This window comes from Zalophus californianus, chromosome 4 (genome assembly GCF_009762305.2).
Source record: "Zalophus californianus isolate mZalCal1 chromosome 4, mZalCal1.pri.v2, whole genome shotgun sequence".
In the NCBI taxonomy this organism is placed as follows: domain Eukaryota; kingdom Metazoa; phylum Chordata; class Mammalia; order Carnivora; family Otariidae; genus Zalophus; species Zalophus californianus.
Window position 1 is genome coordinate 168,650,440 of NC_045598.1, and position 20,430 is coordinate 168,670,869.

At 36.3% G+C, this 20,430-nt stretch overlaps 1 protein-coding gene across 2 annotated transcripts in view; it reads right to left on the reverse strand.

The window, feature by feature from the left end:
* EIF3H (eukaryotic translation initiation factor 3 subunit H) overlaps nt 1-19,413 on the reverse strand; it is a 92,433-nt gene extending 73,020 nt beyond the window's left edge. Inside the window, exon 1 of one of the 2 annotated variants that reach the window (XM_027572420.1) lies at nt 19,137-19,413. In XM_027572420.1, the coding sequence (XP_027428221.1) occupies nt 19,137-19,268 (132 nt within the window). In that variant the 5' untranslated portion in view covers nt 19,269-19,413. The remainder of the gene's footprint in view (nt 1-19,136) is intronic. The other variant, XM_027572431.1, reaches the window with a different exon arrangement.
* Between the last annotated feature and the right edge of the window lie 1,017 nt (nt 19,414-20,430).

Consider the following 20,430-nt stretch of genomic DNA (forward strand, 5'->3'; position numbering starts at 1 on the left):
ACCTGAAAACCTGAAAGCAAACCGTTCCCTTGACAATTTCTCAACATCTCAAGATGGTTCCTGAACAGAACATCTCATTAAGCCAAAGGAAGCAACAATGGGAATGTTTGGTAAAAGAGAAAACAAAGACAACAAAGTCTCCAGCACTAATTTTCCTCAACAGAATACACCACATAACCTCTAATGGAAAACTGGCTCTTACATTACTCTCTCCTTTAACATTTCCATAAAGACAGAGGTAACACTGCAAGGTTGGATAGGAAATTAATTTGAAAGTTCACAATAACAATAATCATTAGTTATAATTCCTAGAAAATAAGGGTTTTGTTTTGTTTTTTAATTTTTTTCTTTTTTTAAAATTTTTTTTTAGTAACATATAATGTATTATTTGTTTCAGGGGTACAGGTCTGTGATTCATCAGTCGTACACAATTCACAACGCTCACCATAGTACTCAGCCTCCCCAGTGTCCATCACCCAGCCATCCCATCCCTCCCACCCAAAGCATTCAAAATATAAAAAATAAAATATAAACATATATAGATATATATTTATAAATATTTAAAAAATTATCAAAACTACGCTAACTCATTCTTCAGTCTGACATCTTATGCCTTTATTTCCTACATACGTGCTAAAATCTCAGTTCTTTAGTTCAAAAAGTAATGTAATGGGCTTGCAATTCAAACTTGAAAGATGTCAAAAGGAAATTCCTGATCAGAACTAACAAATTCACATACAAGCTTTTGATATCCTACAGAAATACCTAAGAATTTATAAATAAAAACATTCCATCGATGTTTCATATTTACAAGACAAAAATCCTTGTTCTGCTCATGGTCTCCCCTCTTAAATATTCTCCTAGAAAGGAAGAGATGTGTTTAGTCACCACATTTTCAACACCCAACACAGGTCCTGGCACTTAAAAGATACTCAGAATCTATGTGCTCAAGGAGTGAATGTTAAACATTTATCAATCACTTACATCAAGCACTCTACAGTGCCTTACACGCAATGACTCCTTCAATCCCGTAACTACAGCATGAAGTGAGAAATAGTATTTCCTCATTTATTTGACAGATGAGGAAACAGAGACACTCTGACACAGAATTATTAAATCAGGGAGATGAAATATGACTTTGGACTTCAAGGTACTTATAATTACTTCACAATAACTGAGTAACTTTGTTTGTAGTAACAAGGCTGAAACAGAAAGAATGCAGGGACAACAGCTCTGGAAGAAGCCGCTGTAGCTAGGTTGCAGAAGCAGGGTTTTATGCTTGAAGTAGATTTTCAGTGTAAGGTTACTGGGTCAGGCAGCAAAAGATGCTAAGGGAATGGTCCTAGAGGTCAAATTTTTTGTGCCCTGATCACTAGACATCAAGTAGAATCAACAGGAAACTGCCACTAGTTGCTGTAATGCAATACAGTTTCTAATCTTTAGCAGCACTATTCTCACAAACCACAAGATGGGAATGTTCCACCACAAAAGTCCTGTTTCAGTCAAGCTCATCCCCTTTCATTTTCTCTCCCTCCAACCAACCATATGCCTCTGTCCCTAAAACAGGGCTGATACATTTTTAATTAATCCTGTTTATGTCATGCTTCCTCTTACTTTTAAAAATAGATACATTAAAGCTTAACAGTCTCAAAACAAAAACATACTCCTATATTTTGTTTATAAGCATCACAAATGATCCCACATACTCAAGAGCTCTATATCACTTGTTCTCAGCTTATCAAAATGGCCTGCCGAGCTTTTTTTTAAATAAATGAAGAGCGGTCTTCACCCTGGCTACATATTAGCCATCGGTGTTTAAAAAAAAAAACAAAAGGAAAAACCAAAAAAAAAAAAAACAAAAAGCAGATGGCCTAAAACCAACCTCTGAAATTCAAAGTTAATTGATCTGGGCTAAGAATCCTATATTGGTTTTGAGGGGATTTTATTTCTTTTCATTTTTGTTTTCGATTATCCAGGTGATTCTAATATCCTACTTCATTCTAACTTTTAATGAGGAAGTATGGAGCAGCCTTCCTTTTTTTTTTTTTCTTAACTCCTCAGAAGACTGCAATGCACACAAGTGGTTAAAACAAAGTTTCCTTTCCTCTGTTTTAAGACTCCCTGTGTTGATGAAAAGCTGAGTACACTGAGAAACACAGACCCAAAAGTGAACATTTTATTTACAAAAGCATAAATATCACCCCCTAATAGAGGAACTCAAGCCTTACTTGGAAGAATCTCTACAGCACAGAGATGAGAAGGAAAGTAATGCCAGCAATCCATCTGAGAAGCATCAAGTGTTCTGTATGACTTATACTTTATAGCTTGACCCCAAATTTAAGACTGCTTATGAATGCTGACCGGGTTTGTTTATCCTATAAATTCATGGGTAAATCAAGATTTTCCTACATATTATGCCTAAAGGATGGAAACAAACTGGCCAGTAGAATCCTAAATTACCAAATTCTTCTACACCCACTCCCAAACTTTGTCATACTCTGGGTCTAAGTGTTTATTAACCTACTTGATTTTGCCCTGCACAGTCAGTATTGGTCTCATCAACTATCTCTAGAACAGTCTCCCAGCTTTCTGAGGTTTGCACATTCTCAAGTTGGGTGGATCTTAGCAAGGAATAGTAAACAGATGTCGGGTCTGCTGAAATTACCCTAGAGGAACCATTTTTTCTAATACTGTTTATTATTCAGTGCAATTTGAAAAAGTAAAGCAGACTATTTTGTAATCTCTAATGAACACAATACTATTTTAGAAGTGCCTGACTTTTTAAAAAATGAAAACCTAACTTTGCCCAAAAGGCTAAACACAACATAGTATTTAACTTCAAAGGCACAAAGTATTCTCAATACTACAGAATAAAATATAAGTAACAATCTAAAATATCCAAATAAATTAATTCTACCAGAAGTCAACAAACCTAAAATTTCAGTTAATGAGCATGATGAATAAAATCTTCCATTCTCCCTAAAATGGAACATTTAGTAGAATCTCTAAGACCTCTATCAAAACCATATCAAAAACTTTCAATTCCATACCAGGGAACAATTTAAATCTGACCAAAACAAAGAGTATGCTGTCTGATGAACTAGAATAATTTTCTATCAAATATGATATCTGCAAAGACCAGTTACTACAGAAAGATTTGGAAGCTGTGCACAGAATCACCAGAATTCTGTTATTTTTGGCTTCTTTCATTCACTCATCAATCCATTCACCTAGGTATGTGTTGAGTGACTTCTACAGGCCAGTCACCTCTGACAGGCCTATTGGGAAAATGAAACTAAAATCAAAAACACATGAGAGTCTTCACTTTCATGAGGTTTATGTTTTAAAATAGCAAGTCTCAAAAGTTTTTGATCCTGAGGCCCTTTTAATACTCTTAAAAATTACTAAGACCCCAAAGAATTTTTATATTGATATTTACATATTAGAAATTCAAACTGAAAAATGTTCAAAATATTTATTCACTTAAAAACAGTAACAAATATATTACATTCTGTCATAAATTACATTTGAGAAAAATAACTATTTTTCAAAATAAAAACAATCAGGATACAAAAAATGACACTTTCACATTTTTGTAAAACATTTACATTTTCAGAAAGAAATTTTAACCAGGATAGAAGAATAACATTGTGGGGCACCTGGGTGGCTCAGGCACTTAAGCGTCTGCCTTCAGCTCAGGTCCTGATCCCAGGTTCCTGGGATCAAGCCCCATATTGGGCTCCCTGGCTCAGCAGTGAGTCTGCTTCTCCCTCTCCTTCTCCCTCTGTGTGCGCCTGCGTGCTCTCTCTTTCATAAATAAATAAATCTTAAAAAAAGAATAACATTGTTTCACATTTTTTGTGAATCTTATTAATCTCTAGTTTAATAAGAGACAACTGGATTTTCATATCTGCTTCTGCATTCAATCTTTTAATACCACACAGCATGTAGCATCTAGAAACCTCCATTAAACACTCATAAAGAATGAGTAAAAATGACAAATAATGTTTAAATATTATTATGAAAATAGTTTTGACCTCAGAGACCCTCTATAGAAGTGTTGGGGGTTCTCCCACTTTACGAACCACTATTCCAGAATGACAATTAAGAAAGTGAATGAAAATTATAGATAGTGAAGCACACTCTGAAGAAAAAAACAGAGAAATGAAAGGGAGGTAACCTTAACGTGCATGACGCAGGAAAGGCCCTTCCTTGAGATGACACCTGAGCAGAGAAGTGAAGACCAAGCAGTCAGCTTGGGTGAAGAGAATACTTGCCAGCTATGGATTTCAAATTAAAATGCTAATATTAACTTTTCAAGAAGTACATAAGTCATACTTTAGCAGAACAAAAAGGCCTAGAGATGGATGAACACTAGGATGGGAGCAGACTTTCATGTTTTTACCAAAAGTACTGGCATATAAATAATAAACCCAATCTACTCACAGAAATAGTTATGTCTTAAGACACCATTACATTAATTCAAGATGAGCAATTTCATGTAATTTTTGTTGATGAATTATGAAATACAGTGTGTTAACAAAATCCTTTCAGGAAGCATTGCAAGGATTTTTAATCAGCAATATTTCTAATACTAGTCCCAGAGCCAATCTTTACCTGGTAAAATAAGGGCTATGAAGCTACCACACAAAATTCCTCTATTAAAGCAACTCTTAATAAAGTTCAGGGTTAAAAAGTAAACTATTTAAGAAATATATCTGGAATTTTTAGGCCTTGCAATATGCCAAGTTGAAGTACCTGAATCCCCTCTACTCCTGTAGACATATAGAAATGTTGACTATACTGCATTTCTAAAAAGTTTAACCAATCAAGCAAGACAAGGAAACCGACAACCAGAGCATTAACCCTGTGAATTAGCGCAGCAGTACCCAAAGGTACAACACACATAGATATAACACCCAAGAGCTAGGAGCTAGATTGCAACCCATTCTGTCCTGGATGAAACAATGGTGTCCTGGACTTCTGAGTCAGGAAAGTGGAAACTGAGACCTTTCCAAAAAGTTAGAACCACGTGAAAAGTGTTGGTGGAAAGGTAGAAGACAGTAATTGTAGCATCTTCTAGTTAAATATAAACTTACTACATGGCCCAAATTCCTATTCTTAGGAATTCACCAGGAGAAATAAAAATGTACCCACACAAAGATATGTCCACAACTGCTCATAACAGCATTATTCATAGGAGCTAAAAACTGAAAGCAACCCAAAGGCCACCTAAGTTAGATGAACAAATTGTAGTATATCCATTCTACGTACTACTACTCAGCAATAAAAAGGAATGAAATATCAGTACAACAGAGAGGAATCCTGAAAACATTATACTAACTGAAAGAAGTCAAACGAAATGCTATGCACTCTATGATTTCATTTATATAGAATTCTAGAAAAGGCAAAACAAAACCCCTAAGTAATTGCCTGGGGCCCAGGTGAGGGGGAGGATACTGACGGCAGATCGGCACACTCTTTAGGGTGAAGCAACTATTTTACACCTTGATGTGGTGGCAACTGTACAGTTGTTTACAACTACATCATATTATACATTTAAAATAGGTGGATTTTATTCTATATAAATAATACCTTAACTTTAAAACCCTGTGCATGTTTTTTAAAATCTGAAGAAACAATTCACACTACCAATTTTTCTCAATTCATAGTTCAAAGATCCCCTGAAATGCTTATAAAGAACTAGGTAAAAAACCACTGCTATATCCCTGCATTGCATATAACATATGTTTTATATAACTTATAAACTCAAAATTTATAATAACTCACATTTATAATAAGCCCAGGCAATCAAAAATAAATTAAACTGTACTGTTTTAGAAGCCAAAAAAGTATAACATTAGAATTTTGCCATTATCTTAAAGTATTTTGGAATTTAATGGGATTAACTAGGTATTTTACCAATAATTTCTATATACTTAAAGGCATTTTCCTGGAAGAAAGGTCCATGGCATTCGTCAGATTCCCAAAGAGCCACAACACCCAAAGGGTTAGAGTTTTAAAAATTAATAGTAATAAAACTTTATTATATACATGCGGTTATGCTTTTATGTTTGCATGAACAAGAATGGTGTGGAAGGACATATCTTTTATGAATCTTTGTTATTATTTAGTTATAATAAGCATGTATTTGTTTTCAATTCAAAAAACATCAAATGTTAAGGAAAAGTTAACAGAAAAGATTTTAAAACCCAGCAATTACAGCAATTTACTGCATGAAGTTTCACCAAAAAAACCCCACTAATTTCTTTTCAACAATGCTACTGAGTTGACAGAATGATGTGGATATATCTTGATTTTAGCATGTTCTTTTAGGTATGTAAAAAAGGGGGGATGAATAAGTGGGCTTTGAAAGGAGAAAATGAAAAAATACAACTATAAAGCCTGAGCACCTGCTGACTTTAAATTCTAGTCTCTGGTTGAAAGGGTCACTCTTCACATCTATTCACAGATGTCACTGCACTCACATACACAAACGACTGGACAATATGCGTATGTACACACCACCGAGGTCAAAGAGGTAACTTCTGGATACACAGACTGGTTTTCAACAAGCAGAGAGATCTGTTTAAGAGAAGCCTAACATAAGCCAATTATAAATCAGCAAAAATATCAAATCAAACTTTGAGCAAACTAACAGCAATAAATCTTCACCAAGAAAAGCAGCAGGTTTTCCACTGTCCCTGTGTAAGACATAAAAAGGATCTGTTGAAAGCCCAGTAAAAATTAGGGACATAAGTAGTTTTAAATTGTGGAAATACACCACCATTTTTAACCTTCCTGTATAAAGCCAAGTTCACAGGGATATGTTCAGAGGCTGCAACCTGTATTGTGCACCTAGAATAAGAAAACACTAAATCCACTTGTTCATCTTTTTTAAACAGTTCACAGATAAAAGAAATGCTGAAAGTATTTAAATGTTTTACCACTAAAGCCAATAATAAAAAAGTAAATCTGGTGATATTTAATAATCACAATAGTATTTTATATATGGTTCTATTAAACATTATTAGACTCCGGTTACAGGAAGATGCTATTAACTAAAATAGGTATGCAAATAGTTTAGAACAGGGCTTCTCAGACTACCCATAGTGAAGAACTTATTTTCTTCCAATCCCTCACAGACCAATACCATAGTAAAAAAATAAAACTTACAGGAAAAGTGATTTTTTTAAAAAAGAGAAAATACAAGCCCAGAGATCACACTCTTGGCTATCACAGCAACATCATACTGCCAGAAAGGTTTCTAAACACTCAATCTCAATCCTGTGCTTATCTCATGCAGAGTGTGAACAGTTCACAAACCATACCCATACTTTAGGTAGCAATGGTTTACGGAAGCAGGTAGACCATTCTTTCCTAAGTCCAAAAGTTGAACTTTAGAATCAAACACTTCTTAATTTATGTTACTGATATGAAGTCTTTCAAAATAACATATTTCAATAGACGTGAACTCCAAACTGTGCGGCTATCAAGCCCATAGTTCCTCTACTACCCCATGCTGCTTCTATAGGAGAGGATAGGCATAGTCCTTAGTTGGGATCAAACCACTATTCCCTTAGCTGATTCCAATCTGAACACTGTATTTTTAAGAGGGATAAAAACAAACTTATTTCAGCAGCAGGAGCCCACTTTAAATCACAAGCTCTCTAAAACAGAGGTAAGAAAGTAAATTATCCAGTGAGCGAACTCAGCTGAAGCGCCAACATTCAAATGCTGATTTGCTGTCTTCCATTTGTTATACATAGTAACTTTAGAACATTTATTTCTTTGTGAAAAAAATAATGTTCAAGTGAGAAAGAAAGCTTTAGTAAAAGCTTAAAAATTAATTCTTATGATTGCATACACAAATGTGAGCCTCTGGTCTGTACAAACAGAAAAATCATATGGCATAGTTGAGAGACTGGAGCACTAGAATCCAAACTAAAGTTTGCCAGTTCTGTGGCCTTAGACAAGGTATCCGATCTATCCAAGCCTCACCTACCTCCTGTGGAGATAAGTTAGTCAGTGCCTATCTCACAGCACTGTTGCAAGGATTAAAAAATTATCCACCCAAAGTACCTAGCACACAGCGCCTAGAAAATTCTCAGTAACATATTACCTATACTCTAATAACCATTTCACCTAATCCATTCACTCATCCATCCACCTATCCAACAAATATTTAGCAACTAGAATATGCCAGTTATCTTCATGGCATTGACCCTTGCCTCCCCAGAATGTTTAGTTTATTCCTCAGAGATTTTTTTTTTTCAGTCTAATATGATGTAAATATAACTTACTAAAAATCAACCACCTGACAACAAACTTCCAGTTTTGTTAAGACTTATCAGTCACATTGATCTAGAGCTCTCTCTTATAACAACCAATACCACAGGCTTTCAAAATAAGATTTTTAAAATCTGCATCAAAAAGTCAAAGTTGAGAGTAAATGGTCTTTATTCAAAACAGCAGTGTATACGTGTGTTTATGTATGTATGCAGGTTTCCTTAAAAACATCATTATCCTTGCTAAAAATAAAAACTAGATCCACTCCAAGAGATTCTTAAAAGTCTGAAATAAAATGGCAAAGCCCAACTGCACCAGTTACCGGCCATTTGGAGAAGAGGTCAGGCAGGATGCATGATTCCTAGGCTGGCTTTATTCCAGTTTTGTAGATTCTGGGAGGTAAGGTCTACAGCCTGAATTTCTCACATCAATCACCGTCAAAGAACAGCTATTACCATAGAAGAATTTTAGTCTCAAAGACACTGTAATGCCACAGAATCTCCCCTTAGCATATTCTGTAAAGTCAATAACTAGACTTTCATTTAATTCTGGCTTCTTTCACTGACTGATCTGTGAACTTGGCAGTTTTCTTATTTGGTTAAGCCTAGATCATTTTTTTCTAACACTGAACAAAGAAGGTAGTTACTGCCAAAATGTAAATTCAAAAAGCAGAAAGCAGCATTAGTCTTGAATTTAACACATTTTATGGCTCAAGTGGGATAGGGGTTCCATTTCATAACTGGCTGAGTCAAATAATAAATAGGATTTAAATCACTGCTGCTCAGTTTTGATGTGAAAGAAATTTAAGTAACTTCAATAGCAAAAAAAAAAAAAAAAAGATATTTTGCTCCTGACACATATGGGATTAGTTGCAATGCTCCAAAACACTTAATCAATATCACCTCTATAATATTTCAGTTGAAAGAGCATACTTATTATTCTCTTGGATCTAATGCTCATCAATGGTCCACAATTTTAAAGTTAAATCAACTAATAATTGTTGCGAAAAGGGGGAAAAGGGCAAAGTAGTCTCAAGAAATTCAACAGAATATAGCACTGTTATCCTCATAAAAATTAGTCATGAGATAGTTCAATGATGCAATCAAACATACAAATGTATAATCACAATTAAAGGTTAAGTGATGAGGATGTTTTATTTTGAACATTAAGTTTTTACTTTACCAACTCAATATACATAACCAAATCTGCAAATTTTCCCACATGTAGCTGGAAAGTAATTTTTCCAAAGTAAAATGAGTGTTAAAAAAGCTCTGCTGGAACAAAATTCATTTCCTCTTTCATATAAAACAAATCAAAAAATTTCAAAACTGTTAGGAGCTATCTACTCCTAACATGTTTTAAGTTTGTTATATTGAAGAGCATAGACCACTGCTTAATTAGATGGCCTTTAGGTGATTTGGGGGCACTTCAATTATAGTTTGTTTCTGCTTCCTTAACAGCAGGCAGTGCTTGCTAAAATAAGTCCAGACGGAAACATTAAAAAAGTTTCTGTGACTGCCTCTGGGAAGAGGGTAGCTGAAGACAGAGATAAAAAGTGAGAGCTTCTTTTCACTACATACTCTTTTTTGCTTTTTGATTTATGTACCACATGTACCCAAAAGGCTGTTTAATTAAATAGGGTTAATATATTAAAAGACTTCAGCTTTTAAAAAGCACACCACAGTAATACCAGAACAAGGTGATTATTCACCTTTCTCAAGAGGTCCCTCAGAACCGAACTGAAGATTATGCATTTCTGCACAAAATGTAAAACAGGGGTTTTCTTCTATTCAAAGGAAAATATTTTGGTTTTGTTTTAAAGGCTCTCCGTAAACCAAACCTGAAAACAGTTATCTACAAGCCCTCATTTGGAGGCTAAAAACAGAAGGTAAAGAAGATCTTAATAGTCAGGCTATCAAGTTTGATTTTTGTGTAAGGGGGTTTTCCAAAGGATTTTTGCATTCTAGGACTACAGCTGTCCTTTAAAATAATTATTTACTCAGCAGCATTGTGTGTGATGGTCAAGTACAAAATATAATCTGTAACACCAGTCACATGAGACTTTTGCAGTAATTCAGAAAGGAGAGTGAGAAATGAAGAGTGCAGACAATACAGTCATAGACTCACAAACTATGTAAGTGATCCTAAGAGAAACCAAAGAAAACCCTACAGAGCAATCAAAGATGATACCAGAAGCCTGGGTGACTTGGGCAGATGTGGTATCACTAACAGAGGACAGGAAATATTTTACAGACCTGAATCACTGTAACAAGTATGTCAGCATACTAACAGGCACAGGTAATTTTAAAAATAAAGACTAAGATTTTTAAAAATTATAACTCCTTGGGCAATGGTGCCAAGAAGCAGCACTCCAATATTCTGCACATGGGAAAATAAGCTGTATTATACAACTATACTAGAGAGCAATTTGGCAACATGCTTAAAATCATGCATAACCTTTAAGCCATTAACTTCAACTACAGGTATTTATTAAAGCACAGGAAAAACACTAGAAAAGTAAACCCCAAAATCTTAATGGTGTTACCCACCCTCATGTTACGAGCTTATAAACCAAGTAACTTTCTGGTGTGGGTGGGTGGGTGGGGGTGTGTGTGTGTGTGTGTGTGTGTGTGTGTGTGTGTGTGTGTGTGTGTGTGTGTCAGAGAGAGAGATTTGTGTGTGTGTCAGAGAGAAAGAGATTTGTGTGTGTGTGTCAGAGAGAGAGATTTGTGTGTGTGTGTGTCAGAGAGAAAGAGATTTGTGTGTGTGTGTGTGTGTGTGTGTGTCAGACAGAGAGAGAGATTTCTGTGTGTGTGTGTGTGTGTGTGTCAGAGAGAGAGATTTGTGTGTGTGTGTGTCAGAGAGAGAGATTTGTGTGTGTGTCAGAGAGAAAGAGATTTGTGTGTGTGTGTCAGAGAGAGAGATTTGTGTGTGTGTGTGTCAGACAGAGAGAAAGAGATTTGTGTGTGTGTGTGTGTGTGTGTCAGACAGAGAGAGAGAGAGATTTCTCCAAACTTTGCTTACAATGAATACATATGGTTTTTGTTTAAAAAAATCATATTTTAGCACATTACTATTGTCCCATAAATAAACAAACATTTGCTACTTACATCAAATGAAACTAGTTGGGGACAGGGATAGAGGTATAGAAGGTACTAAGGAAAAGAATTCCTATTAATCATCAGGATACAATGACTATCTGTGGTGTTTAGGTACTATGTGGAGTAAAACTAAAACCTTAAAATATTATGCCAAAATACAGCTGACGAACTCAGACTCAAACAGTATAAAAGTTATTTTGACTAAGTTAATATTAAGTTACCACTCTTTTGCTGAATCAATTTTTTCTACTCTATTTTTGGGCTTGGTGCCAACATTGACAAAAATACAGGGTACTACTCTTGCATACACTAGTGTCCATTTCAGTTCTTTCGGTTTTAATAAAACAAGTACAGTGTGTCACCATATAGATGGAGATGTGCATTACACTGTACTTTTTGCTATTAAATCTAATCTTTACAAGATATAGCCATTTTACAGAATCATCTTCTACAGATAGTTTATGGGAAAAAATAAAGCTATTTTCTCTTTAAGTATATTTTCTCATACACTGCCAAAGGAAATAATATCCAAGTACCACAATTTAAATATTTTACAAAAGAAAAATTATGAACTAATCTCCAAGAGAAAAGCATATGCAACCAAGCTTTCGTGAAGTGCTGAAATCAGAAGCTTTCATCTAAGAAACTAGGCTAGACGGGGTAAAGTACAAGTGAGAATATTTGACCACAAAGTAAGACCTGGTAAAGATCCTCGCCAAAGGCTAATGCTCTGTAGAGGTTGTCAAAGCTAGGACTGAGCTAAAAGTCCAGAAAAATGCTAGGAAGACTTAAAATCCCTGATGTTGCTCAGCAAAGCTCTTGAAATCTCAGATATTAAGCTGAAGATCAGAATTTATAATTATACAGGAGCTAGTTGAAGCCAAAGGTGACAAGAAAACAAAAGAAAAGAAACCAGTGAATACTGTGCACCCACACCTTTTAATGTCAAAATAGGCATTTGAAGAGTACATATGCCATTTCATCTGGGCCAGATACGCTACAATTGAAGTTAAAATTTTTCATTATCTTCCATTTACTTGGTGAAGCATTGAGTTTGGAATCCCACTGTAACTATTAAAACCAATACCAACTACTAAATCTGTTAACTACAGTAATTAAACATCAATAAAAATAGTATATATTAAGCTTCTATTCATTACAGCAGGAAGGCCATGCATTATCCCCATATTAAAGAAGAAAGTAAGGCCCAGAGATGCTAACTGATTTATTAAATCATCTCCCCCCATGAGAAATACCATGTATGCTAGGCTCCTTAAATTACCCCAAGATAGTTACAAGAAACAACATTAATACAGTTTGTCATCACGGATGTATATGCCATAAACACAGGAAGCACTATCAGAAAGCTTTATCAAAAAGGCAATGGATTCCAATAAGCCCTCTGACCTTAAGGGAAAGGAACAAAGTCCAGGATGTCTCCAGGATTATATGAATCTTAAAAACATCCTGAGAAGTCAGACAGACTTAGATTTACCTAGCTAAGGCAAGTAAACTACCTTACTAAGGAATACCTACCAGTACTCCTCAATTCTCTTTAGCTTACCTCCTATTTTCTTCAATGTTGATTCCCCAATATCTTACATCTGTGTGACCCATTGGCTAAAAGCTGTCTTTTTCCAAATGAGAATATTTACTAAATTGACTTCTATTAGCTACAAATCTTCTCCTCGAATATGACAGATTATTAAATATAAAGATTCTGATATATTCGCTTTCTTGTACATTTTAAAGTTCTAAGTCTGTAAGAGACCTAAGTTTTGGAAAATACACTTCCTGATGCTTGAGCAAGCAACACTGGATTAATTCTTTTGTGAACACTACTGCTATTTCCCCTAATGCTGACATGCATCAAGTCACATAACCTATATGTATATGAGCTTCCTCATTTGTAAAATGAGGATAATAATGGTTCCCAAATCAGAGCTGTTATATGGCTTCAATGCTATAATACATATAAAGTACTCTGAATAGTACCTGGCACATAGTAAGAACTAACATCTATGGAGTCCTTACAATGGATGAAGCAGTTGTAATAATGGAAAGCAAAATGCATCAAAGATGGCAATTTGTGATTTGAGTCCAAACTCTAGAATAAATTCACTTTACACCCTTGAAAAGCCACTCAGCTTCTATGAGTGACTGAATCATACATATAATCCAGTTAATACTGGTTCTATCAACTCCAGGATATAATAACATATGTCAAATGTTTTTATCTACTATAAAAAGCTGTTACTTAAAATTAGTAACACCTTACTTGCTAAAGCAAAAATATAACTAAGTGGTCAAAATATCAGACTGCATACTCAATTTAATCCTCATGCAGCATGTACTTAGCCTCATGTTAAAAATAATGCTAACAAGACTGCTTATCTGGTTTACCATCCATAGCAAATGAAAAGCTAGAAATAAAAGGGGTAAGACATGTAAGTTTAACAACAAAAACACTAAGAAAAAAAGACAGCCAACTAGAAAGACAAATTACGCAAGGCACCTCAAAGACAGGGGACATTATAGAAATAAACAGATGTAAATACCCAAAGGGATTCTCGAGGACTACTGTCCAGTATGGGGCAACAAATTATGTTCTTAAAGATAATACTAAATAAGTCATCAAAACATGGCTAAGCTGTGTTCAATATTCTCTGACTAAAGAGGCAGAAACTTATGTAATACACTTCAGAAAGATTTACAATTAAAATGGCTAAAATGTAAAGATTTCGGTGCTTGAAAGAATTTCAAGTTATCTGACTGAAATATCCACACACAAGAACCAACTTACTCTTTCCTGAAGTCAGAAAACTGAAAGGAGGAGCCAAGAGCCACACAATTTTTTTGTTGTTAAAACATTTAAAGGCCAAATTGCATTCTACTTGAGACTTGGATTTTAGACTAAGGTTTCCATTTCATAGTTTAACAAGCTACTATCTAGTCTAACAAGCTACTAACTTCATGTAGTGTCACACACACACACACACACACACACACACAATACACAGTGATATAGGTCATTAGGCCTAGTATAAGCCCTTTATAAATTTGAATTATTCCTTTCAGTTCACAAAGCACTTCCACCAACATTTTCTCATCAGCTTTGAAGAACCACAGGTACGTAAGGCAGATAACATCTACCCTTAGAACTGTTGTGAGAATCAGACATAATCTAACCAAACTTTCCTTCACAGGGTCTTGTAAATAGCAAGTGCTCAATTAACATTAGTGACTTTTCCTTACAGATAAGACACTGATGCTTTAAATAAAGGAAGAAATATGAGCGAGTTTATAAAGCTCACTGGTCTCCCAGCCTCACTCGTGTTTCTCACCAACACACCATTTCTACAAAGCATTTACTGACCCAGTTTCCTCATGATTCATTTTCAAGAAAATTTCTTGTACCCAGAACTGTATTAATTCATTCACAGTATCTGCGTGCTTTCTATGTGACAGTCACTGTTAATATTGCAGTGAACAAACCTGACACTGATCCTGCTCTCAGGAAGTTGATACTTGAGTGAGAGAAGACAAGCAACAAATAAATATGAGAATTTCGACAGTAACAAGGGCCTGACTGGGTGATAAAAGGGTCAGTGAACTAATGGGGCCACTTAAGAGCAGCTGGAAAGTACCTCTGAGGTAACATCTGAATGATACCTAAATGACAAAGTATATGGAACTCTGACTTTTTCACTTATTAATAACATACTCTACCTTACATCCAATAAAGGAGGAATGAGGTAGCTAACAATTCTAAACAATAAAATAACTTTTTACATAAAAGGAAAAACAAAATTTTAAAGGAATAAATTTCGATGGTAATCAAAATCGAAATCCAAGTTTTAAGCACTGGAACTATGGAAGATATAAGTATTTTACAATTTGGGACACCTGGATGGCACAATCGGTTAAGCATCGAACTCTTGGCTCAGGTCGTGATCTCAGGGTCAAGATCAAGCCCTGTGTCTGGCTCCAGTCTCAGAGCTCAGCACAGAGTCTGTCCCTCTTCCTCCCCCTTGGGCCCCTCCCCCCATGCATGCTCGCTCGCACGCGCTCTCTAAAATAAACAAAAAATTTTACAATTTTGTCTTCAAATTATCATCTCAAAAAAAAAAACAAATTATCATCTCAGTGAGAAAAGAAAAACTATTAATGAACAGTCTATGATAATGTTCGGATAAAGGAAGAAATCAGTGTGGACCAGAACAATACTTCTTACATATTAATATGCTATAAACCACCTGATACAGCAGATCAAGACGGGGGGGCCCAAGATTCTGAGATACTGTATTTCTGCATTTCTAACAAGGTACCAGATGAGGCCAATTCCACTTGTCTCGCTGATCCATAGAAAGATTCAAACTGGTTTGGGGGAACGATGTAGGTTTTACATGAGAAGTTCTACAGGAAAGATCAGTTTGACCTTTTCTAGGAACAATGAGATCATCTGACTGCAGTGAAGAGCCACTCCTCCATTCCAAGAGGATACACTGAGCACTGACTCTGTGCAAGGTACAGTAAAAATCTCATTGACAAGCCTAATGGAATGGACAATTAAAAGATTCTTGAGAGATACCATTTCACACAAGAAAAACCATCTAATTGTCCATTAACGGTAAGATGAGGACAATTATGTCATATTCATACAATGAGGTTCTCTATGGTAATGAAAAGGAATGAATTAGCCACAGTCTAGAATGGACTAATCTCAAAAACAATGTGAGATATGCATATATGACTCAAGACATAGGAGAACATGTACTATGATTTAATTCACATTTCATCCATATCATTAATATAAACAGGCAAAACTGAACAAATTGTTTAGAAATACTCCGTATGGTGAAGCTATAAAGAAAACCCAATCCCTAGATGGGGTGGGGGGATGGGTTAGCCTGGTGATGGGTACTAAAGAGGGCACGTTCTGCGTGGAGCCCTGGGTTTTATACACAATGAATCATGGAACACCACAACAAAAACTAATGATATAATGTATGGTGATTAACATAACAATAAAAAAATTTAAAGAAAACCCAATCCCTGAAACAAAGCTCACAATAGTGATTATAGGGTGGGGATTAGGGACAGGAGGAAAGGATGAAATAGGGGAAGAGGCTTCAAAGATATTGACAATGTTCTATTTCGCAGGTTGAATGGGAGGTAGCTGGATGTTTATTTTGTGATTATTTAAATTATGTACCATAGATACTATTTTGCATGTGTGATATATTTTGATTTTTTTTAGAATTCTTTGAGAACGCTATCAATGATTTTTCTAAAAACTAAATCAGGGAATTATTGGTGATGGAGATTCTAACAACAGTGAGTTGAAGAAAGAATGGAAAACTACAAATATAGATAATTCTTTAACCGTTGACTTCAAGAGGAAAAAAGTAGAAACAGAATGGAACTAAGTGAAAAAGAGAACTGAACACTGTAATATGGGAAAGTCCTGACAATGTTCACATGTTAAGGGGAAAGTAATATTAAAGACACAGAAGATGTGATGAAACAGAACCAAAGGTAGGAAAGGAAAGGTTCGATACAAGAAGAAAAACAGGTCTTGACCACTAAAAAGATGCCAGGAACAAATGTGATTAAACATCAGACTAACCAAATAGTCCTGTGTTGCTGGAACATACACTTCCTATGAGGCTTGGAAATAGTAGGAAATTAACCTGAACACAAAAGCAAGGACATCTTGATAGGCCTTGAATTCAATGCAACATCACTGTAAACATTTAAGGAAGGAAGTTAACAAGATCTAAACTTTCACATTAAGTGAATGTTTTAATTAAATTATGAAGGATGGACTGAACAGGGCTAAGAGAACAATCCAAGATACCATTAGAATAATCTATAAAAGATATGAGGACAAGTACTAGGAGCAGTATAAAAATGAGGGGCACCTGGGTGGATCAGTCGTTAAGGGTCCAACGGCTTAGGTCATGATCTCAGGGTCGTGGGATCAAGTCCCATGGCCGGCTTGCACTCAGTGGGGAGTGTGCTTCTCTCCCTCTCCCTCTGACCCTCCCCCCCGCCCCGCTCGTGTCTCCCCCTCTTAAAATAAATAAATCTTAAAAAAAAATAAAATGAAATCTTTTATTCATTCATTCATTCTATCTATATCAGTTAATAGGTCTCTATTGGAACATAACACGTGAAAAAGCAAAGTCCTCCAGTAGCTTACGTTCTGGTGGGGGAGTCAAACAAGAAAACAAACAAGACAGTTACAGGCAGTGGAAAATGCTATGAAACAGGGGGGTGTGATGGAGGATGATGGGGAGGGAGCTACATTCAACAGGGCTGGTAGGCAAGGCCTTTCTTAAAATGGGGCATTTAAGCCAAGAACCTAAAGAATCAAAAGAAGCCACTAAATACTTGAGTATTTCAGGAAGAGAAAACAACTAAAATGTCACTGTGAATGGAGCCCAGAATAAAGTAGGAGGTGAGTTTGGAGAAAGAGACAGGAGTAGCAGGACCCTGAAGAATATGGTATGAAGTCTGTATTTTATTGCAAGTGGATATGATTGATGGTATATAGGTAGATGAGAAGCAGATGAATTTGATATATTTTGGAGGTGGAACCAACAGGGTTTGCTGAGGGGAAAAAAAAACAAATGTAGGTTAATGCCTAGGTTTCCTGACTTGTTCAAATGGTTAGATGGTAGTTCCATTTACTAAGACGGGAGAGACTGAGGTAAGACCAAGGATGGGGAGAGAGGAAGGAAGGGGAGATGACAGTAATCTTATTTTGGACAAGTTAAATTTGAGATGCCTATAAGATATCCAAAAAGCGATGTCAGGCAGGCAGTAGGATGCATAAGAGTGGCATGCAAAAACCAGGTCTGGCAAGAAATATAAATCTAAAGGTTTTCAGAATATAAATAATATTTAAAGTCAATGAAAGGAACTTAAGGAGGGTCTACTACTGTAACTTTCTGTAACACAAATAATAACACTGAAGCAACTAAGATTAAATGGTAACTTACTATGTCTGACACTGTTCTAGTTACTGACACATTTCAGCCAATTTTAATCCTCAAAACAACTAAAATGAGGAAAATAACTATAAAGAGATTAACTTAACCAATGTCATTCAGCTAATTTTAGAGATAGGACTCAATCCCAAGCAGTCTGGCTCCATGAGTGTGCTTTTACCTACTCTCGTTACACTATGTCAAGCAGAGACCTGATAGAAGGATGCCTAAACCCAAGTCCTGAGGCACTCCAACATTCACAGATGCGGAAAGAAGCAGCCAACATGAGAGATGTTTATGCCCACTACATAGTTTCAGATAAACGCTGAACCATAGGTTCAGAAGTGGCTACAAAGTAAATCTCCACTTGGGAAGTTACATATGTCAGGTCCCAGCAGAGAATCAATGAGGTTTACCTTACCTTCCAAAAGCCCTAGATTCCTAGATCCTTCACTACACCTCCTTCACCTATTTTCTCCGAATCCAGGCATCTCAAAACAAGACCCCAAGAATCTGCCACACACATCCCTAGCCTCTGTTCCCTATCTCAGCCCTCAACTCCCCCAATAGGTGGCAGAGAAAGCTGTTGCGCCTCCCAACAAAAAGTGAAGATGAAAGAGAAAGGTTTTAAGGGAAAACTTTGTCCCAGTCTCACCAGACCCAGGGAGAGGCTGCCAAGCAGCGCGTCTGGCGGGACTGGACTAAGAACTGAGCTCCCCACGTGGGCCTGTAGAAACGGAACCCCACTCACCAAGCCATCTATCTGCACTTGCTTCACGGCCGAATCTCCAGACCCGCCTTTGCCTTTGCCTTTCCCCGCCGGGCCGGTGGTGGAGCTGGAAGAAGTGGCAGTAGAGCCGGTGCCTTCCTTGCGGGACGCCATCTTTCCAGCCAGACAGGAAAAAAGAGAAACGTGAATGACCGGAAGCGGAAGTACGAGCTTTACGTGACGTCATGCACAGTCCGAGGGGTGGAGCTGGGAGGAGAAGCTGGAGTGGGGCTCCGCCTCCCTTCTCTTTTCCAACCTCGCCTCCTTCGCGGAGGTAATCATTTGCGCATGTGCATTGTGCCTTTGCGGCTTCTTTCTCTTCAAAAGCTTGAAGACGAAATTAGACTTTTTGAAAATATTTTCCACCATATGTTTAGTCAGTCTCCATTAGTCAGATGACCTTAACAGCATTATAGCTCTTGTTTTTTGTAGCGTCTCACCTAAAAACGATTTCACTTTTTTTTTTTATTAATCCCCATTGCCAATCTTGAAAACTATGAAGAACTGTACTAACTACCATCACACATTCTTGGAAACTGAGACGGGGTTTGTCCAACGTCATTCTGTTAATTAGTGGTGAGCTGGTATTGCAGTTTGTTTTAGGTAATTTTAGGTCGCAGTCTCTAACCACTTAGATTATACAGAAAGTATAATGTGGGAACTTTGATCAGAATAACGAGAATTAACAGCCATTTGCTGCTTTTAGTTTTATGCAGGATTTACATGAGTAAAGTATGTACCAAAGAAGCTATTTTATGTACATTGTTCAAGGATAATGCAGAACATATTCCCTAAAAATCATGCTGACTTATAACATAGTTCTCTGAAATATAGAACTGAAGTCTTTAAAACAATACTTAACGGTTTTAGCAAATCACTTTAGATAAGGAATTTAAGACATTCTTATGTTTCCAAATTTTGCCTATTGCTTATTTTTGAAATGTCTACTCAGTCAAGAAATGTCTATGCAGAACTGATAATTCCCAAATTTATTTTTCCCTAGACCTCTCCACTGAAGTCCACACCAGCATATCCATCTGCCTATGCAACTTCTCTACTTAAATGTTCAACGTGTACCAGCAACTTAACCTTTCCAAAACTGAGCTCCAAAAACCACCTCCCTCACATAGCCTTCCTCATCTCGTTTGATGACATCTTGATTCTTCCAGTTGATTAGACCAAAAACCTTGGAGTCATCTTTGACTTCTCTGTTTCCCTCACACCCCTGCGGGCAACCCTAGCTCAGACTATATAGGAAAGGGAATTCTAGGAAGTA